We start from the raw sequence: 24,562 nt of genomic DNA on the forward strand, positions 1-24,562 counted from the left end.
AAAACCCTTGTCTGCCTCCAAAAGCAAAGCAGGGTTTTGGAGAGAAAAATGAGTGGAGCAGGAACACCGGATTTCTTCTACAGAGAAGCTCAACGCCTTGGATATGTTGCTCGTTCTGCTTTCAAGGTTTAAACCGTCTTACCAAACTTAACACTCCATTCATTTCTTTTATATCTCACTTTTCTCTGCTAATTCACTTGCACACAATTTCTTGCTTCTTGTTGCAAAAAAAATTAAAAAATCAGCTTCTTCAGATACAAAAAAAGCACAAGTTGATAGCCCCAGGTTCCTCTGTTCTTGACCTTGGTTGTGCTCCTGGTGCTTGGCTCCAGGTCTCGTCTCTTTCTTTTTAGTGTTATTTCAATGTTTCTTTTGTGGGTTTTGGACAACATCTATGTTTTTGTTTTTGTTCTTGTTCGTTTAAGGTTGTTCTTGGTGTTTTTATATAACATAATAGTATCATTGCAGGTTGCTTGCCAGAGCTTGGGTCCTCTAAAGAATGGTGGGGCTGTTGTGGGTATTGATCTCAAGGTGTGTTCTTCACTTGCTCTTTGTATTTCAGGTTTTGATTTTGGCCATTGTGTTGAAACTGTTATATTTTTTGGAATCGAAGAGGTTAAAGTTGGGCTTCTTTGATAAGTGAATTATACCATGCCACGTTTGATTGATTTTAAATGTGGGGATATGCAGAACAGAAGGTGAAAGTCCCTCCTCTTTACTGTGATTCAAGGGTTCAAACTGTTTGTGCTGATGTTATGAAACTCCCCAAAAACCAAGTTAGGGCACTCTCTCCTCGGGTACTACTTTAATTATGTAAATTAATTTTCACATCTTTGTCAAGTTTTTTACCTCTTTCCTCTCTATATGAATTGCTACCAACTCTTTTTTATTAATTTGTTTTTAGAATGCTTATCTGGTTTGCTCTGATGAACTAGGATTTAATCTTAGAATCATTTACAAAATAGATGCAATGAGCTGCGCTATTTGTTTTTGTATGTATGATCATCTCGAGGTAGGTGATTTGAAAACAACAAAGGGAATTAATTAACTTCCATTAAGCTCCAGTGAACTCTTGATGCTCTTAAGAAATAAGGCTTACCATCGTACCCTGAACCGGTTCCTAACCTTCTAAAAGGTTGAAGGTCCCACGAGGTCCTAATCTATGTTCTATGCACCCTTATATACACACTTTTTTTATTCTAGAACTTATGGTGTGATAAACATCATTCTTATGAGCCATTTTTATCTCCATTATTAACAGAGTGAATTGTCCTGAATTTCAACTTGATGGTTTACCTTGGTTTCTCTGAAAGCAAAACTTTTCTCCATGTGATAAACATGTTTATGGACCCTTATATACACATTTTTTTAATCTAAAACTTATGACTTGATAAACATCATTCTTAGAGCCATTTTTATCTCCATTATTAACAGAGTGAATTGTCCTGAATTTCAACTTGATGGTTTACCTTGGTTTCTCTGAAAGCAAAACTTTTATCCTTGTATCTTGTCTGTCTTTGTGGATCTACTGATTTGGGTTTGATTTGTGTCTTATGCAGCAGAAGGGTTTTTCTGTGGTACTATCAGACATGTGTCCCTTGGTTTCTGGTATCACAACTAGAGATGCAGCTTTATCTGCGGAGTTAGGAATGCAAGCACTTGGTCTGGCTGTAGGTCGAGCAGCAGCAGCTCATGTTGATGAGATTAGAACAGACAGGCTGTTAAATGATTCTGTGTGCACTGCAGATGATAATGGTATATTGCAACCAGGTGGACACCTAGTAATTAAGCTTCTAGAGAGTGAGGATAACAAAGGTGGGAATATGTTTATGGAGCAGATCAGATACCAGTAGATGTGTGGTATCAGTACATTTCTTACTTCCATTTAACTGTTTGCCTTGCAGAATTTAGCCGGATTTGCAAGCCACTCTTCAGAAAGGCATCATGGTTGAGGCCCAAGGCCACGAGGTCTTCATCGAGAGAGATTTATTTGATTTGTCAAGGTCTGCTGTCTTAGGCAGACTTTTCTTTGGTAGGCGATTTTTCTCTTGTTTCTTGGTTTTAACACAGGAAAACAGAATCGAGAGCTTGCTGGTGAAAGGAAAAGTGGAACTCTATTCTCTTGTTTCTTGGTTTAACACAGGAAAAGTGAATCGAGAGCTCTTGCTGGTGAAAGGGAAAGTGGAACTCTTCTTGTGAATCTTCTGATGTACCACGATCCTTACACACAGAAACTTTTCTTCTTCGTTAACAGTGCTTCTGTTTTTGCTATTAAGTTTGATGTAATCAATTTCAATCACTAAAATGAGAGACAACAGGAAGAAAAAAACCATAAGAATTGCTTTATACAATGACGTCACAACACTGTAATCGATGTAGGTGTAGGAAAAAAAAAATAAGTACACTATACAAATCCTGTTCGAATTCGACAGTATAATTTAGCAAACCAGTCAAAGTTCGAAGTCGGCCAGAAAATGAAGAGATCAAGCTCCTTCCTGCACGTCGTAGTGGCAACCTCTGGACTTTGAGTGTGTGCATTAACAATATAATATAATTTAGCTTAAGATTTGCGTGGTGCTGTCACCGAATCTGGGTTCTTCCTAATGACCAAAGTCCTGTATCTTTCACTATTGTCTGCAACCACAGAAGGGGTAAAAGAGAAATGCTTAATACAGAGGCAGGCAGGTTACAAGTTACAACAACCTGTAAAATGGATTCTGCTACCACTCCTGCTTACCTGCGTTTTCATAGATGGAAACACATTCCAAAACCTCAACGTCTCATCCCCTGCTCCAGTTACTATTGTCTACATGATGAACAGAGTTTTAGACATTACAAATTTATTCAACATTCAAAAAAAATTATTGCTACTGTGACCATGTAATTTGATCTTGAAATAAAGAAACAAAATTGAAATATATTTTTGCAAGTAATGTTTAGAAATGGAGGAGATGTTGAAGTACCTGACCATCAGGAGACATGGCAAGATAGAGGACTCGCATACTGTGACCAACTAGAGTTGCAACCTATACCACAAACCGAAAACGGATTCTTAACAGGATGAATCTTGCAAATCTTGAACTAGCGCGACAGCTATGAAACCCATTAACTACAAAGAATTAACTAATAGCCCTAGCTAATACCTTGGATAACGATGGATATTTCCACACCATGATTTGATTCTGGGAGTACCCATGAGTGCTGACCAGTTCATTAACATTCTTGCTCCAGGCTAGATTGCAGACCTGCAGTCAGCCAGTGAAAAATCAGTAAGAAGAGGGCTTTAGGAAACTGCAAATTTGTTCTATGAAGTTGGTTCCATAATCTAGTGAAAATGAAGAAGAGTGAAGAGAATTAATAAACCTGGCTTCCTGTGTCAACATGGTTTAACTGATGACCATTGGTGGTGTTCCAAAAGCGAATACATCGATCAGCAGTTCCACCTCCAGATGCAAGGAGACCACTCTGGTGGGGTGACCAAGCAATGGCCTTGACAGCAGCTGTGTGTTCTGTCAATGTCAAAACTGGTAGCTGCGAGTGCTGGTTCCATACCAAGAGCTGATCACCAACAGGACATTGATTTGATGAGATACACATTAATACACACTCAAACAAAAAGGGACTAACCACTGGTAGCGCTGTCGTCAATGACCTGAATCCGATTCATTATTATGCTTAAGTTTCTAATTTATTATGTCTTGATAAAATCTGAATTTTTATCTATTTCGATTTTTTTGGAAAAACATTAGGATTTTTATTATTCTCTCTTTTAGTTTTTTTGTACTTCTTGCCTAATTTAAATTAGGTTTGACCTTTAATATAAATTTTTATTAGAATCATTTAGTGAGATATTTTGATTTTTTTTTAGAAGAAATAGCATGCTGTATAGGATCATAACATACTTTATTAATGTACTGTACTTGAAACTCATTTTACATCAAAGCATGATTTTAAATGAGACAAATATCCGAATACGATAGGATCTAGATCCGGATTAACAATTGGAAAACCTGATTGGAATTCATAAAGATTCTATCCGAATCTATTCATTTAACAAATCTGATACGCTGACAGCCCTAACCACTAGAATATTTGTTAGTTAATGAAGAAATGAAAACAAATTCATATTGTGAGCAAGAAAGATGGAGTTATCTTTTACCTGGTTATCATTTCCACCTGATGCAAGTTCTCTGTCATCATGAGACCATTTTAAGCCACATACCTGGATAAAGTGATAAGAATTTAGATGGGCTTCTTACTCCCATTTGTGCAAGTAATTTTAGTCCATATAATTTGGGGTGTGAAGTCAGGAATTGTTGAGCTGAACCATTTATGCAATTCTCGACTCTACCTCAGATTTGTGACCAATAAGTTTGCTAACATGGTCACTAGAAACTCGAAGATCATGCTGAAGTATGTTGCGGTCCCTGCTTCCTGATGCTAGTGTCCTAGAGTTCCAAGCCAAGACACTTGTTCTTGTTTGATGCCCGCCCATGGTTCGGACCCTCTTGCACTGTGTTCCATCCCACACCTATAAAAAGCATTCGACAATAGATCATCAATCAAAATGAATCGCGTAATAATGCAAGATTTGGGACTAATTAGAGTGCTAGAGCTACCTGAACTTGACCAAGATGTGTGCCAATTGATATGTATGAGCCTTCCCGGGTCCATTGCACGGAGCATACACTGTCATTAGGCCCTAAATCACACAGCCTGGTCACCTGAGAACAAGATAACAAAAAAGGTTGAAACACTTGGTCGGCTCCATTTTAAATAGCAAATTCGCATCTAAAGATATTACTTAATAGACAATCTTCCATTGGATTGAGTAAATTATTGGGGTTGTCAACATGCTAAGAACCTTGAAATGTCAAACTTACTTTACTATTTGATGCGGTCCATAAATAGACACAAGTTCCCAGCCCAACTGCGAGTACATTCTGTGAGGACCAATCCACAAGATTCAAATAGAAGTCATCTTGAAGTGATGGGGCATCCAAAACCTGCAGCAAAATTAACCTTCAATGATTTACCATTTCTTGGACTGAATCTTCAATATTTTTTATCGAAATTTAAAACAAAAGGGGTTCAAAACAATCTTCTTTATCTACGATTCTCTGAAAAACCCAACAAAAACTGGAAGAAGAAAAAAAACTCGGTACTTACCTTATGGGGTGTCTTAGGGACTTTTCTTGGTGGCTTCGGAGTAGTAGAAGACTCGCTAGAAATCCCACTATCATGTCCCAAGATTGAAGGAGAATACGGCGAATTAGGGCCTGAATGATCAGTCTTGAACCTCAACATATTCTTGCTAGGACTACCCAACCCTCCTTGACCACCTGCAGGAGAAGAAAAGGAACCAAAATCAGACCCAAAAAGCTCAGATTTCAACAACCTTGCATACGCCTCATTGCCTCCTTCTTTAACAGGAGATCCTTTCTCTATGAGTCCAAAAGTTTGTAGCCTTGAAGATGATCTGCAAGGTATGAATCTATCACTACAAGAAGAGGTTTTTGAGGGTGAAGATAAGCTTGATATTGCTCTTGGTGATGATACGCATGTGACTGCTCTAAAAGAACTTGAAGAAGAAAAGGTCTCCAGTCTTAAAGAAGTCTCATTCATCCCAGATGGGAGGTTGAGGCCACTCTTTCTTCTTGGTGTAGAATCCATATTTGCTTGATGTTTTCGATAATCTTGAGCTATGGTATTCTTTTGATTTTGATTTTGTTGATGAGCGGTGAAGATTATTGAAAAGGCCTCTCCCTGTGGAAGGAAAGAGAGGGCTTTTCAATGGAGGGTTTTTGTTTCAGGGTTCTTTTGCGTGGAAGAAGATTTGCAACGGTCGAATTTGGGTAGGGGATGATAGGAGCGGAGTTGGTAGAGAAAAAGGGTTTTTGGGGTGTTTGAAGTTCTTTTATTTATTAATGTGTATGGTGCAAGATTCTAACGGTCAATTGCTTGAGTCGAGCTCATTTTTATTAGAGCTGTATCTGTCGTCCGTTGTTTGAAATGAAAGTTTATTTTTTTTTGTGTTTTTAATTTTTTTAAAAAAAAATTAATATGTTTTTTTTAGTATTTATAATGATGTAAAAAATAAATTTTAAAAATAAAAAAATATATTTTTAATATATTTTTAAATAAAAAATATTTTAAAAAACATTCACTACTACAATACAATATACTATAGTAAATTCCTCTTCCTTAGTTATTAAATCAATTTAATGTAGCATGAGATAAATCTTTGGAGTAAAATTAAAATTATGTTAATGTTGTGATATCTTTGCAACAGTATAAAATCTTATTCTTGTAAATAATGTCATCAATTTTTTAAAGGGAAGAATTAACATCAATAGAGAAGACTGGGTGCGTTTAAAGATTGATATTTGTGTAACAGTGTAGTCACAGTTATTTTTTAAAATATTTTTTATATTAAAATATAACAAAAAATAATATTTTTGCAATGCTCCAAAGCCCCCAAACCACTGATTCTCTCTGGAATATTTAATCGAACCGATCTAGGATGGAATGCTTGACCTGTGCCATGCTGTTATCACTGATAAAAAGAATCCAGCCCGCATCTACGGTAAGCATAATAGAAAACAAAAACTGTTTTTCCTTGAAAGGCTGAGCTAGAAGACAATCTGGGCAAACAATTCCACTGGAGATAATACGAAGGTTTGAGTTGATAACTGAAATATCAAAGTTAAGACTTGAAACAGAACAGATTTCATGGCAGAGCAAATATAGAACTAGCTAAAAAAAAATCAATAGCGTTGTCAGTGTTTAGCAGTGGCAGAAACAAAATATGGCATGAACTGCCAAGGTCCAATAATTTGTTCAAATTGGGATCAATTTGCAGCCATCTCATATGAAGATTCAAGTACACGAGTGTGACAATATGATTATAAAGTGTATTGAAATTGGTATCCGCGAAGCCAATCTTCACCCTTCTCAAAGTAATCCATTCTACTAAATGTCTGTTGTGGGAATTGAACTGCAGCAGCATAAAGAGAAGCCCCGCGCCAAGCGTCAAGAACAGGATCAAGTGCTCTGACCACCTTTATGGGTGACCCACATGGCCTAATCATTCGGATTCCAGCTTCTAAGCGCTCACTCAGACCAGGGTAAAGGCAGCTTCCACCAGTCATCAGAATTGAATTGGTCAGTCTTTCCTCCAAGACTTGGTCCTTGGATGATAGCCTCCTCATTGAGACCCCAGCCGTCTCATCTAGGCCTGCCTGGTCGATTCCAACTAAGTTAGGATGAAACAGAATTTCAGGGCATCGAAACCTTTCAACCCCGAGCAGAATTTGGAAATCTTCCTTGGTAAGAGGACGAGACCGTGGCATGTCAGCAGCTGATTGTGAGGGCCCTGGTTCTGGCTTGGGAACAAATGTTGGGTCTATCTCCTGCCATGTCAATAATCAATAAGTTATGTAATTCCCCATACAAGAGTTGAATCATCAAGAACAGGACGTGAGAAGTAAGAACAATGAAGCAGCTGGTCCATATACCAGAATAAATAAATCTTACCTGAAGCCTGGAAGATACACGGGCAAGCTCTGTCTCATCCTCATCTGGCCCCTCATCATCATCATCGTTATCTTTGCTCATCAGTTTGTAAAGTTGCCAATCTTCATCTTTGGCACCAAAATTATCCTCACCCTTCCCTCGGTCAAAAGCTGCTGTTGTTAAGAGGCGCATCCTTTCTCTTTGGGCAGCATTCAATCTCTCACCGCGACCAACACCACCAGACATACCATTTCCATTTGAGTGGTTCCCATTTGGCTTGAGTCGTTTTCGCTGCTCAACTTTCTCACAAAGTTCTTTGTATTTAGTACGCATTTCTCCTAGATAAAGCTCTGGGTTCTCTCTACATAGAAAGAACAAAATAATCAATACCGAGAGATGGTACATAGGCAGGTAGAAAATCAGCTAGTTTCACTAAAATCTACAAAATGTGAAACAAAAAATGGTTTTATGGAATTCAAAGTGCTAGTCATGCAGTTAAGTGAGCAAATTGCACATAAAAACCATGCATCAAGTTTGAATCCATATCCAGTTTTCCCATTTCCCTTCTCTTGTTTGCCTAACAATAAAACCAAACCTAAATACTTTCTCCTTAAAAGCTAAGCTGAACTAAATAACAGAAGCATTCAAGAGCCTAGGTACATACAAGCGTTTTTGTTCATCTAGCTGATTTTTCCTTTCTCGTTCCAGGTCCTCTTCAACACGTTTCTGTTTAGCTCGTTGGCGGCCATCAGATGTGGTTTTAAGGAACATCTGTCTTCTCTTTTCTCTTAGCTGTAAAGAAAGGCAATCAAAGAGTGAATGTATGCAGAAAAGCTAACAATCACTAAACCATCAAGACAAATGTGATCACTTATATCAAGCTGATTGAAAGCATGAGGTTGCTTTTGCAAGAATATGAGATGCAACAATGATATGAGAAGTCATTTTTTACCTCTATTCTACAAACAACAGAGATAGAAACTTCACAACAGAAAAGCATAGGATCAACCAATTGGTATAGAGGCATACCTGATCTTGGGTCAGCATGTTATCAGGAATATTGACAAGAGGATATTTTTCATCAGTCTTTTCTTCAACTTCAACCTGTTCACCCTTTGGCTCACCCTTTACTTTTCGTAATGACTGCGTTGCTTTGGCAAGAGCAGTTTCTATTTCTTGCCTGGAAACATAGCCAGTATCTTTCAGGAAATATGGAATTTCACTCTCTTCCACTTGTTCCAGCTGCTGCAAAAGGAATTCCAAGCCATGCAACTGGTTCTCTAGCTCATTTATCCTCGTTGACCTTTTTGCCTCAGCCATTTCTCGCAACCGTTGACCTTGTCTTTCCTTTATAGCTGCCTTTCTGGCAATCTCTTCTTCTGATGGTGGCTCCTCAACTGGTGGTGGAACCCAAGGGAGCTGCCAACACCTCGTTTTTTCTTCAGCTTCCTTGGTCCCTTTCTGTCACATAACTACAAAAGTTAACAGCTATCCATCTCAAAAAGAAAACAGGAAGAAACAAAAGATGATGTATTATGAGTTTGCCTGAAATAATCGAGCTTCTGAAGCATAGTCTGTTGCAATATAACAATGCTCCATTTTCAGGTCTTCAACCTTCTCCCATGTTAACCGAGCCCTATTGCATGCACAAGGAAAACATAACATAAAAGGATTATAAACTGCACTGATTAGATTGAAGCAGAGTCCAGATGAACATTACTCACATGTGATGAGGGTATTTAAGTGAAAGGAGCTGCTTCAAGTAATCGGTGACATGGTATCCACCAATATTAGTTCGGGAGCACCCTTTATAAACAGGCTCTCCATCAATAAACTGGGAACAGAAACACACCTCATGTTATGCCATTAATTTAAAGCAATTAGAAATAGGGGGTTAGATTGAATCATGGGGACCAGAACATTGGAAATACTTGGGATTCAAATGGACATTGATACAATGAATGTAAAGATGTCTGACAAAGCATCTTTAGTGATACTGTTTCTGGTAAAGAAATACTGAAACAGCTGCAGTAAGAAATAAATATACATCTTTCAACAGAAACATGTGCAGCTCATATTAATGCAATGACACAAACACAGTAGGTCTCTGTGTGTGTGCGCGCGCGCGCGAGAGAGAGAGAGAGAGAGATTTCTATTTCCAGTTCCATTCAATCTTGATATGCATTACCAGCCTCCATATAATTGACACTTAAAAAAGAATCCCAAGCCAAAACTTATTGACTAAACAATTTATAACTGCAGGGCACTAGCAACCTTGCAAAGCTGTTTTATGTACTTGAATTGCAAGTACAAATAAACTATGATCAAATATATTCCAACTAAGCAATACCGGAATAACATGAGTTGTTGTAAATCCTGGACAAATAGCAAGCCCATCTTTATCACAAATCCCATGCTGTTGATTATACTTATAGCTGAATGCAGCATCAACACCGAACGCTGTGATGAAAGAACAAAAATAATCCAGGTTAATTAGAATAGTCATGCACATGGAATGAGAGTTAAAAACATTTCCTTTAAGGAGCTGGAAAGTTTTCTAATGACGGACAGTCAAAAGTCTATATCCTACCTACAGATGGAACTCCATAAGTTTCAAAAAGCAGCTCCGCCATTTTACTGCGAGATTGAACAGGGTTGAGTATGCATTCTGTGATCAGGACAGGATGATCAATCTGTTCTGAGCTCAAATGAACAAAAAATTAAGAAACAGTCTTGAGAATGCATTGATTAATCTGACAGAAAAGGCATATATAAATTGCTGAGAACTCTACAGCATCAATTGCCATGCATGCACTGTGGTAACACCAAGTACATCTGAATAAGTCATTTCAAATGCTTCTGCCGTGAAGTTTATATTATACATGTTAGATATCATCTCAAACTCTCACAATTGACTCAGGATGGTGTGGCACACTCAACTCAGTTGAAGTCAACTTAAAAAAGTGGCCGATGGGTGTTTAGACTAGTGCCAGAGTCTCCCCTGCATAGTAAGAGGGAGAGGGATTCTAATCAAGTCCCGCCCTAGCTCCTTAAAACCAGAAAAGAAGTTCAAAAAAAAGTGATTCACAGTATCTAATAAACTATCCATATCAATGGCAAACATATTCCCTCACCCAAACCAGGATCGCGCATGCAAGCCACACATTTCATTGTGGGTAATTAAGATTAGAAAGAGAAAAAAACAAAGTGCTGACAACCAATAAGAAACAAAGAGATCACAGATGACTACATGTGACTAGCTGCTGCCAACCTGAATTTAGGCAGCTATAGCAGAATAGAATACTTCTCAAAACAGACTGAGTAATGCACAAACTACATGCAATTTATTGTAGAAGCCTAAAAATATTAATCCCTCTAATCAAACTACTTCCTGATTATACCTCTGATCCATTTGCTCCCAGCCGATCGAAACCAAAGTCAAGAATCTACAGAACAAAACATTTGATTATTAGTAAAACCCAACCCTGACATATTTACGCGAAGAAATTAGCAAACCATGCATCTTTACCCTGTAAGATTTTTAATAAACTCTCTCGTGCTTGCCATAAAGGTTAAAAAACAATGAGATATTATTTAACAATTTGTTTAGTGTAAATAAAATTCGACAACCCAAATAGTACTTCTCAGTAGCTGCTTACATATTCCATAATCTCGAACTGATAAACAACATTGCTATCGAAAGCAGAGCGAGGCCCCGACCGACTACAATCGAAGTACTTCAACAATGTAGTATCATGATCCCCAACAATACTAACCGTTTCACCTACACCACCACCATCACCAGCAACAACAAAAACAAAAACAAATTAAAAATATATATATTTCTAGAAAAAAAAGGAAGTTTATTCGTAATTTACCAGTGGTTTTGTGGCGTGGTCTTTGAACAATGTTACGGAAAATAACTCGAGGATCGTTCTCCCCCGCCCATCTGTTTAAACCACAAAATCACAAAATTAGAGCAGAAATCTAAAAAAAAAAAACTAATATTAATTTATTCGTTGTGATAAGAGCTAGGGTTTTTGTATTTTTTTCTTTTTGTAATTACCCAATACGAAAATTGGAGGCACCATTGTCGATTACTATAGGAGTAGTTGAAGAGTAGAGATTGTAATCTGTTTGTCTTTTTATCTGGGAAACAAAAGGCATTTTTTTATTCTCGCACTGCAAGTGGTTTTTTTGGGGGGGTTTTGAAGCTTCTTCTATGCTTTCCGTTTCTGTGTTTAGTTCATGATAAGTAGCAAAAAGAAGTAGCAGGCAGACATGAACCGGTTTGGTTGGGAAGGCAAGCCACACGGTTTTGACCAGAACCGGTTTCCTCTCTAAAAGACGAGGACTGATGTGGTTTTTCAGTAGTGGGAATGATTAAATTGATACAATATGGATGAGCCATAGCTATTTGGTCGAGAAAAAATTACCTGAACCGGTTAAAATATCATATATATATCCAGAAAACACTGATCTCAAAATAAAATCTTCAGAAATTTCAAACATCTAACTCCCACTTAATAGATAATATCATTATCCTTGGTATGTATTTTAGGGATCTTGTATAATTGCAATAATAAGAGGATTAATATATTTATCATGTAAATATTTGTAATATCAACAACAATTTTAGTTCAATTTAATATATCCCGTCCGTTTGGATCTAATTTTTTACTGAAATGATCGGATTTATATTGTATATAATATTTGAAGTTGGATTAAATTCAATTATATATCAGAACATCGCCCGATATATCAATGAACCACCCTGGTAATCGATGCATTGATTTCCTTGCTCGCGTTGGCTCTGGACATGGTGGCTTCAATCAGATTTGGAGTGCTTTTACGTCTAGTTTAAGAAATGCCACGCAAGCTGGTTGTTCCCCCTCCTCCCCCTCTTGATTTTATATTTACAAGAAATTAGATAATTGTATGTTTCTTTAGGTCTCCACTAGATTACATACTCTTGCTGTATCATTAGTCGAGTCAATTTTTATAAAATAAAAAATATTTATTGCTAGCAGTAGAAAAATAACCTCGTGAAAAATAAATTAAAATAAATTATAAAATTTAATTTTTAATAAGTTCAATATTAAATAATAAGATTAAAAAAATAATATAAAAAATATAAAAAACAACTCGAGTCAATCTGTTAAACTCGTTATATGGATCATAAGATTGAGATAACCTTATAAAAATAAAATAAAAAATTAATCTAATTTAACTCGAGTTGACCTATCAAGTTCGTGATTTTAATCATGAAATTGAAATAACCTTACGTGAAACAAATAAAAAATAATTTATGAAACTTAATTCTCAATCGTCCATTTTAGACCCAGTATTAAATAATAAAATTTGTAAAAAATATAATTAAAAAAATAACACAAAAAAGCCAAGTTAACATGGATTAACTTGTTAGGTACCATCCTTAATTTACTGATAAAAAACAAACCAAAATAAATCATAAAATTTATTTTTCAAACAAACAAAATATTAGATGATAAAAATAGGGGGGAAAGTCAATTAAAAAAAATTGAGTCAATTGATTAAATTCATAAAATTTACAACTTGAATCATGAGGCCAAGATAACTTTTTTGGAAAAAAAAAAACAGCTTGATTTAGTCGTGTTTAAAATGCTAAAACCACGACCCCAATCACGAAACCAAGATATTTTCTATATAAAGCATGTCAAAACAAATTTGAAACTTAATTCACAACCAACCTAATGCTGAATAATAAAATTTAAAAAAATCAATCAGAAAAAATTAAAAAAAACAACATAAATCAACTCGAGCTAACCTATTAAGCATTATTTTCGAGTTACGAGATCTGAATAACCTAATAAAAAGCAAACAAAATAAATCATTAAATTTAATTTACAATCAACTCAATATCAAATGATAAAATTATAAAAAAAATAAAAAGAAATATGAATCAACCGTGTTAACTTGTCAAACTTGTAATTCATGTCACGAGAGTGAAATAATCAAATAAAAAAACAATTTAAATATTTTTTTAAAAAATATTAACTGAAAAAGAAAAAAAACAAAGAACTATTTTAATAAATAATACTTTAAAGATAGAGGTACACATGGAAAAAAGAAAAACAAATTAAAATATATATTTTATTATATTTTTAAACAAAAAATATTTTTTTTTAAAAAAAAAAACTCTACTTCAATTCTTTACATTCTCGTATTTAATCAAATACTTTAATAGATGAAAGCCAATGCTAAAACTCGAATTCTAGTTAAGTGGGGTAGAAAATAAAAATACTATTTCGATGAGAATTGTTATATAAATAGCATTACGATATCATGCAATATTGGATTTTAACAAAATTGTATTATAATACACAAATGGTCTTTACTGCACAGCTGTTCTGAATAAATTATCTCAGCAAATATGTCATGGGGTAATGGGAAGACTAGGAAAAAAAAATGCAGGGAGCAAATGTCTAGAAAAAAGGGGTCAAATTCAAAATTCTTACACTATCAAGGACTAACATGAACTTTTTGAAAATAAATCTGGAGGGGAAATCTCTCACATGTAGCTCCGCCCTTTTAAAGTACATGCCCTGATCCTTCATTTTTCTTTTTTTTTTACGATCACGTGACGTATTCCTATTTTTAACAACCACGTGCTCTTAAACAAATTTTCGTGAACTGAGATAAAACTTTTTTCCTGTCTGGTCGTGCATTTTAGACTTTTAGTATATTTTTTTTCTTATGACGTGTCGCTATATTCAGAAGGAGATAATAACAAGTGGAGCACTAATTATCCGATAAGGCCGAAGCTTCTTTGAAACCCTGGCCTGAGCCACCCGCATTCAAACTGTAATAAATCCCGTCATGAAATGGGCCTAGTACAAGATGCTTAATTACTATTCTAGCCCAGGTATAAGCACTCGGCTGCTTGCGATCACGGCTCTCCAGAAGTGGGTTAAAAAAACCAGGTCCATGCCTAGGTACCAACTCAAGAATTAAAAGTGTGTGTTTTTTATTTTTTATTTTTAGTTTTTGTAGTTAAAGTCCAAAAAAGTTTTTAAAATACGTTTTTTAAAAATGTTTTTAGGTTTTTAAAAAATACATATTTGATTAAAATTGTTGTGAAATAATTTTTTGTATGTAAAATAAATAAAAAACAAATCTCCATCAAAAACATGTTATTTTAGTTTATATGAAATTAAAATTTAAAATACAATTATATATGAGATCTAATATAAAAAATAAAAGTTATTCGGTAACCAAATAATTATTTATTTATAATTAGATAAAAAATAAAAGCTACTACCATGCTGGAACTTGAAGATTCAACAACATTTGAATTCAGCTTTTGCATCACTCTCCTTTTAAGCATAATCTAGTATTTTGATTATTTTTTTCAAGCGCATAAAAAAAAAATTTTGTTAGTCAAATAACCTCTACTTTTTATACTGGGATCCATTTATAATAGCATTTCAAACATTTGTTATGTAAAAGTTAAATAACATGTTTTTCATTTATAAAGACATGCTTTTCATTTATTTTTGCATGTAAAAAACCACCTCACAATAATTTTAATCAAAAATATATTTTTGTAAACCTTTTAGGGCCACCACTAATACTGCTTTTCTTAAACCAATTTTTTAAAGCAATTACCTGGTTGTTCTTGAGAGAAAATCATTTTTTTTCTTTGCTTCTATTTTTTTATATATATTTACAGATATTTTGACATGTTAATATAAAAATATTAAAAAATATATTATTTTAATATATTTTAAAATAAAATATACTTTAAAAATTAATTTCTAATGCCTACAGAGCGTATGCCCATGCAGGTGACGTTTTCTACGAAAATGACACGGTGAAATGCCAATGCTCAGTGTACACGTACCTACCTTATGCCACCATTAAGAAACTCCCCTCATGGGCCCAGGTACCTGCTCGGCCTACCAAGCCCATAACCTCAGTCCCTGCTACATATACTAAACGTGTGGTCCAGATTTAAATCCATCAATTCCTCGAACCTTCTCGCGCCGCGCCCAACAAAGTTGAACATTCTAGAAACAAGGAGCGCATCATCATTTTAAATAAGCAAATCATATTTCCACGAAGCTCCCATGTAAGCAAACAAAGTTTGCATTGCAATTCAGGGTCTAGCTGCTGTGGTTAATTGTGTGACTTGTTTCGTCCCGTTTAGAGTTCGATCCTTTATATGTACGTCTATCACCCCCGCGGTGCCTTACCTGCTCCTGTGCTTGCAGGATGTCCAATGAGCAGTGAGAAATAGTCATGGTGCGCGCAAGCTGTCCCGAACACCTCACATAAATCAAAAAAAAAAAAGTTTGCATCTTGAGACCTCAACATTAAAACTTTGAAAAAAAAATAAAATTATTGAAATACAATATTTAAATTTGTTTCCATATACATCAAAATCAAATTAATATAAATTGCTGGGTCGATCTTGTAATTAAAAAAGTAATTACCTTCCTTCCTGTGGATTTTCGAATCATTGTAACATATTTAGGTCCAAGAAAAAAAAAATCGGGACATGGTATGTAAGCAAAAAAAAGTTGGGTCCTTTTGGACCTGGGTTCGTGAAAGCTTTATGGTTAGTAATTGATTTTTAAAGTATATTAAAATAATATTTTTAAACTACAAAAATAAAAATAAAAAGGTTAAAAACAGCACCTTCCTTAGCAAGCTGGCGCGCTGTTTTAGCCTCTTAAAAAAGGACGCATGCTTACCCAAAACTGCAGTTGCCGAACCAGTCCAGACTCTAGGTTCAGACCACAAACAGCTCAATAAAACTAAGTTTCACTTCGATTACGAATTCAATCTTGTTTGAACTAATTATGGAAGTTGATGAAGGATGCAGGACACCAAGACGCAGCGAATATCAGATACCAGCGGCTCTGGTGTGCCCGCCACCGCCCAAGAAGAAACCCTGTTATGCGAAGCAAAGAAGGAACCCTCCAAAGGAAGGATATTTTCAGCCTCCTGATCTTGAAGCAATCTTGCTGAATATTGCAGCAAGAAGGGAAGCTTGTGCTTGACCAGCTAGCTAGCTGTGTGCAACAACTGTGAAGTAAGGTGGCTTTTATTTTTTAATTACGTAACTAGTTTTGTATACTTGTAGCTTGTTGAGATCCTTGGATTACATCATCTTTCTCTAATTGAAGATAAACTGCCAATCCCTAGAAGGAAAACTACTTGTTTGTTAGCAGGATTGTGGCTAGCTAGGCTAGTAATTAGAAACATGTTCTATTCTTGCACTCTGTTTCTCAGGTTCTTAAACTTTCATACGATGGATGTCTATCACTCTTGCTATATATAATGGTTCCTCTTCACTCACGCTATGTTGTATTTTTGCTGGAGGTGTTTACTGTATTTCTTTTCTTTTCTTTTCTTTTCTTTTCTTGTGGGATTGAAATCAATGAGTGTTTCGATTGATTATTTATCCATGTCTGAGCTGGTTTTAAGGTTATTAAAAGGTGGGAATTCCACTAGCATTGGATTTTGAAGAGTTCCATGTCTCTAGTCTTGTGTGCTTACTTGTCCACTGGGATTTGGGACGTAATTAGGAACTACTCCGTAAAGGATCAGCAAAAGATATAGCAGTAGCATTTTTTCTGCCCAGGCCAGACTTTTTAATGAATTTTCGAATGCGGTGTCAATAAATCCAGATAATCACGTTGTTGGTAGAGGAAGGAAAGTTTTTGCTCCTTTGACAGAGGTAGGGAGGGAAGTAAGTAGAATTTAACAGGGGGGCTAGGTAATATTTGGAGGGAGGCGTGGCCCTCCCACGCTGCAACATAATTCTCCTCGTGTCATTTGGCAAGGTTGGGGTTCAAATTTCAAACCAGCAGACCAGTTAAGCTTAACCCTTCCGAGTCACTAGCCCGTATATTGCATGAAGCAATTTGCGGAGCAGCAGCTAGCAGGACATTGGGTAGCAGCACCAAGTCAAAAACCCAATTCTATCAACGAGTAAATATTATATCAAGCATCTTTGTGCCTATTTCTGCTGAGAAGAAATTCAGCTCTTCTGGAGAGTGGATGACTCTGGGCACTGGGCAAAGGATTAAACATTGATAGACAAGGCAACAATTGTACAACACATTAAAATGGAGTCCCTTGTGAATGACCTAACCACCTGGCAATGATTGATCGGTTCAAGTGTAAATCATATATGTTTTGCCGTTGAATATGTGTAGTAATGTCATGCTTCAACTGTCAATTTTTTCTCCCCTGTGAAGTCAAGTATTCTTACATGGTAGCTCTCATTAGCAAAGCCACCGTGTTGTAAGTCACTCAAGGATTGATGCTCCTCAATCCTTAAGGTCTACTTGTCTAGGTGAAAGTGGAATTTCACCTCCATCAAGGATGGGCCCTTGTATGGCTTCGAGGCCGAGCTAAACTGCTATCCCATGCCCCAACTCATTACCTATCTCAGGCGGGTATTATTGGGCCTTGACTACAGTAGTACTCTTGTGCTTGGATCAATAGGCTGGCTACTATAATAACATTCGACATTTGCAAAACAAGGCCTTATTCTGCTTACATTTTATCAGAATCGAGTTTGCTGAAAGATTGGCTGTTGACCTATCTCCACCATCGCAGTTAATTACCGCTAGCACAATGGCCCCAACCTACTTCGCCACCACCGTTATACTGCCAATATTCTATCAAAATACTATCATGAATGCTCCCTTCACTGCCAATATTCTGTCAGAAATTAATGAAAGTAGCAAAACCAACATCTCAATAACTACATCGTAAATAGAAACTCTTAAACAAGAATCCGAGGAGAACCTAGCTAGTTTTTCCACCGAGCTCATCATTTCCACAGGACTTGTTTGTTTGAGGTTCATCGACTAGCAAGGAATACCAAACCCATCTTTAAGCTCCATATATCAATGCATTTCTTGAACATATCTGTCTGACACTGCTGATAATCAAGTACTGAAGCAGTTGTAACAATTTCTGTAACTGGTTTCAATTACATAAATGTTAATTAGCCGTGAACTTACAGCGATGTTTCCCAGTATCCAGAAATGATGCTATTTTTTTTGCTCAAAGCTGGAGCCCTTGATCCATGGAAGGAATAATAAGAGAGGTTTAAAAATTTCGAAGGTTGTGACATTTGAATGTCGCTGGGTTCAATTATTGTACCTTGCATGAGGCGAGCCTCATTGATTAAAGGGTACCTGTTGCAATGTTGTCCAGTGTACGAGTGTGTAGCGGATTCTTTGGTTCGGAGCTCGTATTTCTTGTACGACGGCATCGGATACCATGCATCTTCAGGTGGTATCCTGGGTCTAGTTCCTTCTTATAGGGACCGGACCGCAAATTGTAATTTGTACTACCATTTATAAATAAATTGATAGGTTGTACCATGATACGACTCTAGAACATCATCTTCTGTGAATGCTCGAATGATTTTTGGTTCGTAAATTTGAATGGGGAAATGTTTTTTTCTTCTTTTCAATATGATATATATTTGTCTGTGGAGTTAGAATTGGTACAGACAATTGAGTAGAATTTTTTTTTAAAAAAAATGTCTGATAGATGCTGTGTATTTATAGTATTTCAAATTGAGACCATTTTGCTGTTCCTATAAAAAATATAAACTCGATACTTCTTCTCCTCCTTGATTGATTTTTCTTGGAAGGTCTATTATTGGTCCTCCGACTCTATCGAGATCATTGGCCCACCTAGAAATGGTGGAGCCGCCACTCGAGACTCTCACGCAGGCAGCTCTAGGTTCTAGGCCCATACTTAACTTCTCTAGTGGTCCACAGCCACGGGTAACACTGTCCTTTTCGCAACCCAACCCAGTGACTTTCGAGTCCAAAGTTCCCACTAGATAAAAGACCATCTACCCTTCCATTCGAATGATAAATAGCATTAATATCAACATTAATATCAACAACAACAAAAAAAAACTATAAGTTGGGTTTACTTCAAGAAAAATTAACAATATTTAAATACTTATTTTATATTCAAGAAAAATTTAACATAACCTGTAACATAATTAATTAACTATATAAGTTGGGTTTACTTTAAAATTGAAAAAGAGCACGTGTCAATGTTAGTTATTGATTTGAGTTGAAAGATTAGGATTTGACATGCATGATAGATCACGTGTTAGCAAGTATGAGAGGATATTAGTTTATATTTATAGATAAAATGTGGACATAATTTAATGTGATTCGGCTAACCTATTCGATAATTATTTTTTATATGCTATAAAATAAGATAACTCTGAATCTATTGAAACCAACACTGGAATTGGTTTCAGAAGAACTTTAATAGTTGGAGAGAGATCCCACTCCTTGATCATCCAAAATATTCTGCTACCAATTAATTTTTATTTTTTAAAAAAAATAGCATGACTCATCAAATAAAAATATTATAATTAAAAATGACTATGAGTATATGCAAATTGAATTTCTTGATATTCATATGCTAGCCAAAATTTAAATATCCATAAACTATTCATATGATTTTGGATATTTAATGAGTATCTATTACCTACTATTATTTATTAATCAACAAAAAATAAAATAGTTAATATATATATATATATATATATATATATATATAAAGTATGTGTATGTATGTTAAATGATAAAATAATAAATATTATTTATATATATGTGTTTTATACATAGTTTTTAAACCTGACTCGATCTAAGGTCCGGGTTCCGGGTTTTGACTGGGTCGCCGGGGTACTCAATTAGTTTTTTTAAAATCAAAATGACATCTTTTTAGTAAAAAAACAAATAAAAATCAACGGGTTGCAGTCGGGTTTTTGACCGAGTCGCCGGGTCACATCGAGTTTCTTCTTTCCCTGTTTTTTTTAAACTCGACCTGGTTTCAGCCTCGAGTTGACTCGCTAGGTAAGTCCGGGTTTGAAAACTATGGTTTTATATTAATATTAAGGTACTTATATACCATATTGTATTAAAAAAAATCTAAATATTCTACAAATATATTTATATAATATAAATATATATTCTAGATGGGTTTTGGGCTGAATTTTATAGTATTCATATATTATTTATTATTTACCAAATTAAAAAAATATTCATTCATTTATATTAAATCAATATCTATCGAGTTCTGATTAAATTATTATCTTTGATTATAATCACCTATTAATCACTTTAAAAAATCTCAATATTAAAAAACAGATTACACTCACATGGTTTTCTAGTTATTACTCTATATTCTCACACTACATCGTTGTCTAAACAAAATTCAATAACAAACTCCTACTTAACACGCCTTAGCACTCGAAAGGACTATCATAAGAAAACGATGCCTCTTTGAATACAAGAGTGCTCCAGCATTCCCTGCCCCAAAACTCCGAGTTACTTTCACTCACACCCTCTATTTACAGAGACAACACTAAATTCTATTCTTCTTTAACCAAAAATAAAATAAAGTCCATATTAAATTAAAACCTTACCAAATAAATATGTTATACTAAACAAGAAGAATCGTTGAAAAAGGTATTGATAAAAATTCCAACGAATTAAAATAAATGAGTACTACCAATGACTTTTTTTTAATACCCATGTAAGAAATTATAGACCCGACAGCCTAATGGCTTGGTATTTCTGGGAAGATGGTTCGGGCCACGTCACCTACCAGTAAATACACGTCGCGCTTCTTAAATTTTCTCCAGAGTCCAGACACGCACAGGCGAAGTGGCGAACCTTCTTGTCTTTAATTAATTAATTTTTTTTCTATTCTGGTAATTATGCCAGAATAGATGCTTGAAGTTAATTAATACATGTACTGGGTCTTTATATACACCAATATTTAAAGATCTGTTTGGTATACGTACAAGACGTACAGGACAAGATATGATATATGATTTGCGAAGGTGTTTCATACATATATACAGTGGGACGAGGCAAGAACTAAGAAGTGATGTTTTGGTCCTATCATCCTTTTGGAACAAGCTCGTCCTGTCTCATGGATTTACACATCAAATAGCTCGTACTCGTTTTCTTTCATTTTTTTGGATTAATTTCGTTTTTACCCACGGTATATTATATTTTAGAAAAAAAATATAAGTAAATAAAATAACAAATTTTTTAAAGACTCTCTTTATATATATATATATATATATATATATATATATATATATATATATATATGTTTCTACTTGAGCGTACCAACTTTTATTTTTGCTATTTGAATGCGTTAACTTTCAATTTTTTTTTACTAATCAACGCTTCTTTTAGTTTACGTCAAATACATGTTGTCGTATATGTAAAGTATGCATAAAAATTACACTTTATTAAATAGAGTATTTTTATTTTTATTTTTGTATATAAGTATATATACCTACATTTATTTTTTTCTATTTGCTTTTAAAAATTTCTCAATTGGATTTTTGAAAATTTCACTTTCTTATATAGGTCATATCTGACAAATTTAAATAAAATAACAATAACAATTATTTAAATTATAAGAAAATAAGAATAAAAAGTGAATTGCCAAAATAAAAAAAACTTGATTTAATATATCTCCCCTATCTTCATATTTAAAATTTTTAATTATTTATTCTTAAATACAATTTTATATTCACCTGGGTTGATAATGACTCGAATTAATATAAAAATAAAAGTGGTTATTATCATAATTTTAAAACCCGACTCGAGGGTCAACCCGGGGTAAGGCCGGGGTCTCGAACCAGGAGGGTCAACATTATGATAAAAGTTGTTATTATCATAGTTTTAAAATATGACTTGGGGTTTGCCGGGGCAGGGCCCAGATCATGGGTCGGAAGGGTCAACATATAGATAAAATTGATTATTATTATAATTTTAAAACTCGGCTCGATAATTGACCCGGGGCAAGGTTCTGGTCTTGGGTCAGAAGGGTCAACCCGGTTGACCTAATGTTTTTTTTTTAATAATCAAAGCAACCTTGTTTTGACTATTTTTTTCTTCAAAAAAGTCAACGAGTTCTTGACATGTATTTTATCCTAAGTTGATCTGAGTTTTTGATCGGGTCAAGTCGAGTCAATCATTCATTTATTCTTTTTAAACTTAGACCAGTTCAGACTTCAGATCAACCCGTCAAGTTAGTTTTGATTTTATGACTAAGGTTAATATAATATTATTAATTTCAATACTCAATATAAACTAAAGTAAAAAAATATCTAATTATTTTTTAAAATATGTAAGTTTGAGAACAATATATTTTAAGGGTATAATCAATTTTTTGATATTTTATTTTGTCATATTCACCATAGCAAACATGATACAGAGACAATAATTTTATCTTATACATGACTACCAAACATAATTTTGTTTTTATCTTATTTTTACTATCTCCATCTCTTTTGTTTCATGACCAAATGCCATCTAAAAATTCATGCACTCATATAGCAGAAATACAAGTGGGAACAATTAAATTAAAAAAAAAACTTAAAGTCTGCACATTAAAAATATATTAACTTTTAAATTATATATAAAAAATTATTTTAAAAGAAAGATAATTAAAATTATTTCTTATAATTCATAAAAAAATTAATTATTTATATATTTTACAAATGATTACACAATTATTTCTACGTTTATATACATCATGAGATGGGATAATGATATTGTGTTAGTATAACAAGTTGTTTTGTTCTGGTCCAAGCTTACCAAAACTTAAATAAAAAGTTACTGGGTATTGTAGTACAATATATTTTTTATTTGAAAATGTATTGAAATATTTTTTTTATTTTTTTATATTAGCATATTAAAATAAATATAAATTACTAAAAATAACATTAATTTGCTATTTTTTTGAAGAAAAATACATTTTTGAATTGCATCTAAATAGAGTTGAAAATATAATACCAAACAAGCAATAATCTAGAATGTATTTAAGCAATGGGCATGATAACTACTTGTCTTGTCTAGTTAGTGTGTAGTTCAATACTCTTGTCCTTCTAATTTTGCTCAATGTATCAAACACACAGTAAATAAATTACATTACATGAAATCATGAATTCTTTCGCGGCGAGTATTAAAACTGGGATATTGATGCGAATGAACTTGATGCATGTGACAATATTAACGAGCGCAATTGCTTTTAAGTCGGGGGAACTACTGAACTAGTCTTTAAAAGTGAGTTTGTAACTGTGTTTTTTAATAAATTACCAAGAAAAAACACTTTTAAGAATCAATATTATCCACAGAATTAATAACAAAATCACGCTAAATACAGGTCCATGATACATCAACCAATCTAGTCACATCCAAGGAAGAAAACTATTTACTTTAATGCTAACCAGTTAAGGTTTGGTGGACGTCTTCATTTTCTCTCGTTAGCAACCAAAAGATATACATGGATCATCCGATGAACCTGGTACTCCACAAGACATTTCCTTTGACGTGGATGATTTAACCCCATCATGTCACAACACGATAGAAAATGGTCACTTCCACTACTGAGAGGCGAGAGCAGAGTAAATTTAAATTAAATTAGAAGCACAATCGATCACTATCATAGAATAGCTTAGATGCATGGCTTCCCGCATCATCTTTGGCAGCTAGAAGCAGAGCTTACTCTCTCTAGCTCTCGAACCAGCCCCATCAAATCCAATGCCAGAATTGAAAGCTGAAACCGTTTCTTACTACATACAGCCACATAATTAATGCACGAGTTCTGCAAGTAAAGACGACCTAAATGGGCAAGTTGATACACGAGGCCTTTTACCTGGATGAGCAAAAACCCCACAGCTCCTAGTTGGTGTCTAAATCTCTCAGATACTCGTGTAAGTAAATCCAATCTTTCTCACCTGTCGATGAAGGATGTGATTTCGCTGGCAAGAGTTTCACGACTACCCAAAAATTCTGGATCTGTGGTGACAACCTGTTACTTATATTGATTTTCGAATATCGATCGTATTTTTTGCTTTTACAAACAGTAATATAATTAATGCCATAATATGAACCGCACGTTAAGCGAAACTTTTTTTTTAACTAAACCAGTAAAAAAAATAAAATAATGCAGTACAAAACTTAATAAAAAAATTGTTATA

The 24,562-nt window shown here is 34.6% G+C and overlaps 3 protein-coding genes and 1 long non-coding RNA gene across 9 annotated transcripts; 2 read left to right on the top strand and 2 right to left on the bottom strand.

Moving 5' to 3' along the window:
• On the top strand, nt 1–2,275 carry LOC133695823 (uncharacterized). Of its 4 annotated transcripts, none has more exons than XM_062117773.1 (6): nt 1–126; nt 246–332; nt 469–531; nt 696–797; nt 1,560–1,815; nt 1,905–2,275. In XM_062117773.1, the coding sequence occupies exons 1-6, from the start codon at nt 49–51 to the stop codon at nt 2,015–2,017; spliced, it is 699 nt and encodes a 232-aa protein (XP_061973757.1). In that variant the 5' UTR covers nt 1–48; the 3' UTR covers nt 2,018–2,275. The 4 variants fall into 4 exon arrangements, with proteins under 4 accessions (XP_061973757.1, XP_061973758.1, XP_061973759.1 ...); XM_062117774.1 differs by having other exon boundaries at nt 1,563–1,815; XM_062117775.1 differs by having other exon boundaries at nt 696–776.
• Nucleotides 2,276–2,321: 46 nt separating this feature from the next.
• Nucleotides 2,322–5,933, bottom strand: LOC133695822 (protein FIZZY-RELATED 3-like). Its single transcript, XM_062117772.1, has 10 exons — nt 5,170–5,933; nt 4,884–5,006; nt 4,620–4,724; nt 4,352–4,531; nt 4,160–4,222; nt 3,364–3,558; nt 3,144–3,245; nt 2,964–3,026; nt 2,738–2,806; nt 2,322–2,634 (listed from the first exon to the last, which is right to left on the bottom strand). The coding sequence occupies exons 1-10, from the start codon at nt 5,671–5,673 to the stop codon at nt 2,581–2,583; spliced, it is 1,458 nt and encodes a 485-aa protein (XP_061973756.1). The 5' UTR covers nt 5,674–5,933; the 3' UTR covers nt 2,322–2,580.
• Nucleotides 5,934–6,728: 795 nt separating this feature from the next.
• LOC133697720 (actin-related protein 5) lies at nt 6,729–11,873 on the bottom strand. Of its 3 annotated transcripts, XM_062120465.1 has the most exons (12): nt 11,582–11,873; nt 11,394–11,464; nt 11,175–11,299; nt 10,917–10,961; nt 10,106–10,208; nt 9,866–9,975; nt 9,240–9,349; nt 9,061–9,151; nt 8,545–8,976; nt 8,180–8,307; nt 7,537–7,876; nt 6,729–7,412 (listed from the first exon to the last, which is right to left on the bottom strand). In XM_062120465.1, the coding sequence occupies exons 1-12, from the start codon at nt 11,680–11,682 to the stop codon at nt 6,906–6,908; spliced, it is 2,163 nt and encodes a 720-aa protein (XP_061976449.1). In that variant the 5' UTR covers nt 11,683–11,873; the 3' UTR covers nt 6,729–6,905. The 3 variants fall into 3 exon arrangements, with proteins under 3 accessions (XP_061976449.1, XP_061976448.1, XP_061976450.1); XM_062120464.1 differs by lacking the exon at nt 11,582–11,873 and having other exon boundaries at nt 10,106–10,152; XM_062120466.1 differs by lacking the exons at nt 11,394–11,464; nt 11,582–11,873 and having other exon boundaries at nt 10,106–10,213; nt 11,175–11,269.
• A 4,353-nt stretch (nt 11,874–16,226) lies between these two features.
• Nucleotides 16,227–16,857, top strand: LOC133697016 (uncharacterized). Its single transcript, XR_009842796.1, has 2 exons — nt 16,227–16,286; nt 16,375–16,857. It is a non-coding gene; the product is annotated as an uncharacterized LOC133697016 (long non-coding RNA).
• Nucleotides 16,858–24,562: the final 7,705 nt, after the last annotated feature.

This window comes from Populus nigra, chromosome 6 (genome assembly GCF_951802175.1).
Source record: "Populus nigra chromosome 6, ddPopNigr1.1, whole genome shotgun sequence".
Classification (NCBI taxonomy): domain Eukaryota; kingdom Viridiplantae; phylum Streptophyta; class Magnoliopsida; order Malpighiales; family Salicaceae; genus Populus; species Populus nigra.

What these genes read in the sequence shown, in the direction of transcription:
- LOC133695823 (XM_062117773.1), top strand. Translation starts at nt 49, where the DNA reads ATGAGTGGAGCAGGAACACCGGATTTCTTCTACAGAGAAGCTCAACGC. An exon ending in TTGTGGGTATTGATCTCAAG is followed by an intron (nt 532 to 695) that starts GTGTGTTCTTCA and finishes TATGCAGAACAG; the next exon opens with AAGGTGAAAGTCCCTCCTCT. An exon ending in AGAGAGTGAGGATAACAAAG is followed by an intron (nt 1,816 to 1,904) that starts GTGGGAATATGT and finishes TTTGCCTTGCAG; the next exon opens with AATTTAGCCGGATTTGCAAG.
- LOC133695822 (XM_062117772.1), bottom strand. Translation starts at nt 5,673, where the DNA reads ATGGATTCTACACCAAGAAGAAAGAGTGGCCTCAACCTCCCATCTGGG. An exon ending in TCCCTAAGACACCCCATAAG is followed by an intron (nt 5,007 to 5,169) that starts GTAAGTACCGAG and finishes ATTTTGCTGCAG; the next exon opens with GTTTTGGATGCCCCATCACT. An exon ending in CAGGTGGAAATGATAACCAG is followed by an intron (nt 3,559 to 4,159) that starts GTAAAAGATAAC and finishes GTTGGTGATCAG; the next exon opens with CTCTTGGTATGGAACCAGCA.
- LOC133697720 (XM_062120465.1), bottom strand. Translation starts at nt 11,682, where the DNA reads ATGCCTTTTGTTTCCCAGATAAAAAGACAAACAGATTACAATCTCTAC. An exon ending in ACCACGCCACAAAACCACTG is followed by an intron (nt 11,300 to 11,393) that starts GTAAATTACGAA and finishes GTGGTGGTGTAG; the next exon opens with GTGAAACGGTTAGTATTGTT. An exon ending in GTGTATCTTCCAGGCTTCAG is followed by an intron (nt 7,413 to 7,536) that starts GTAAGATTTATT and finishes TTGACATGGCAG; the next exon opens with GAGATAGACCCAACATTTGT.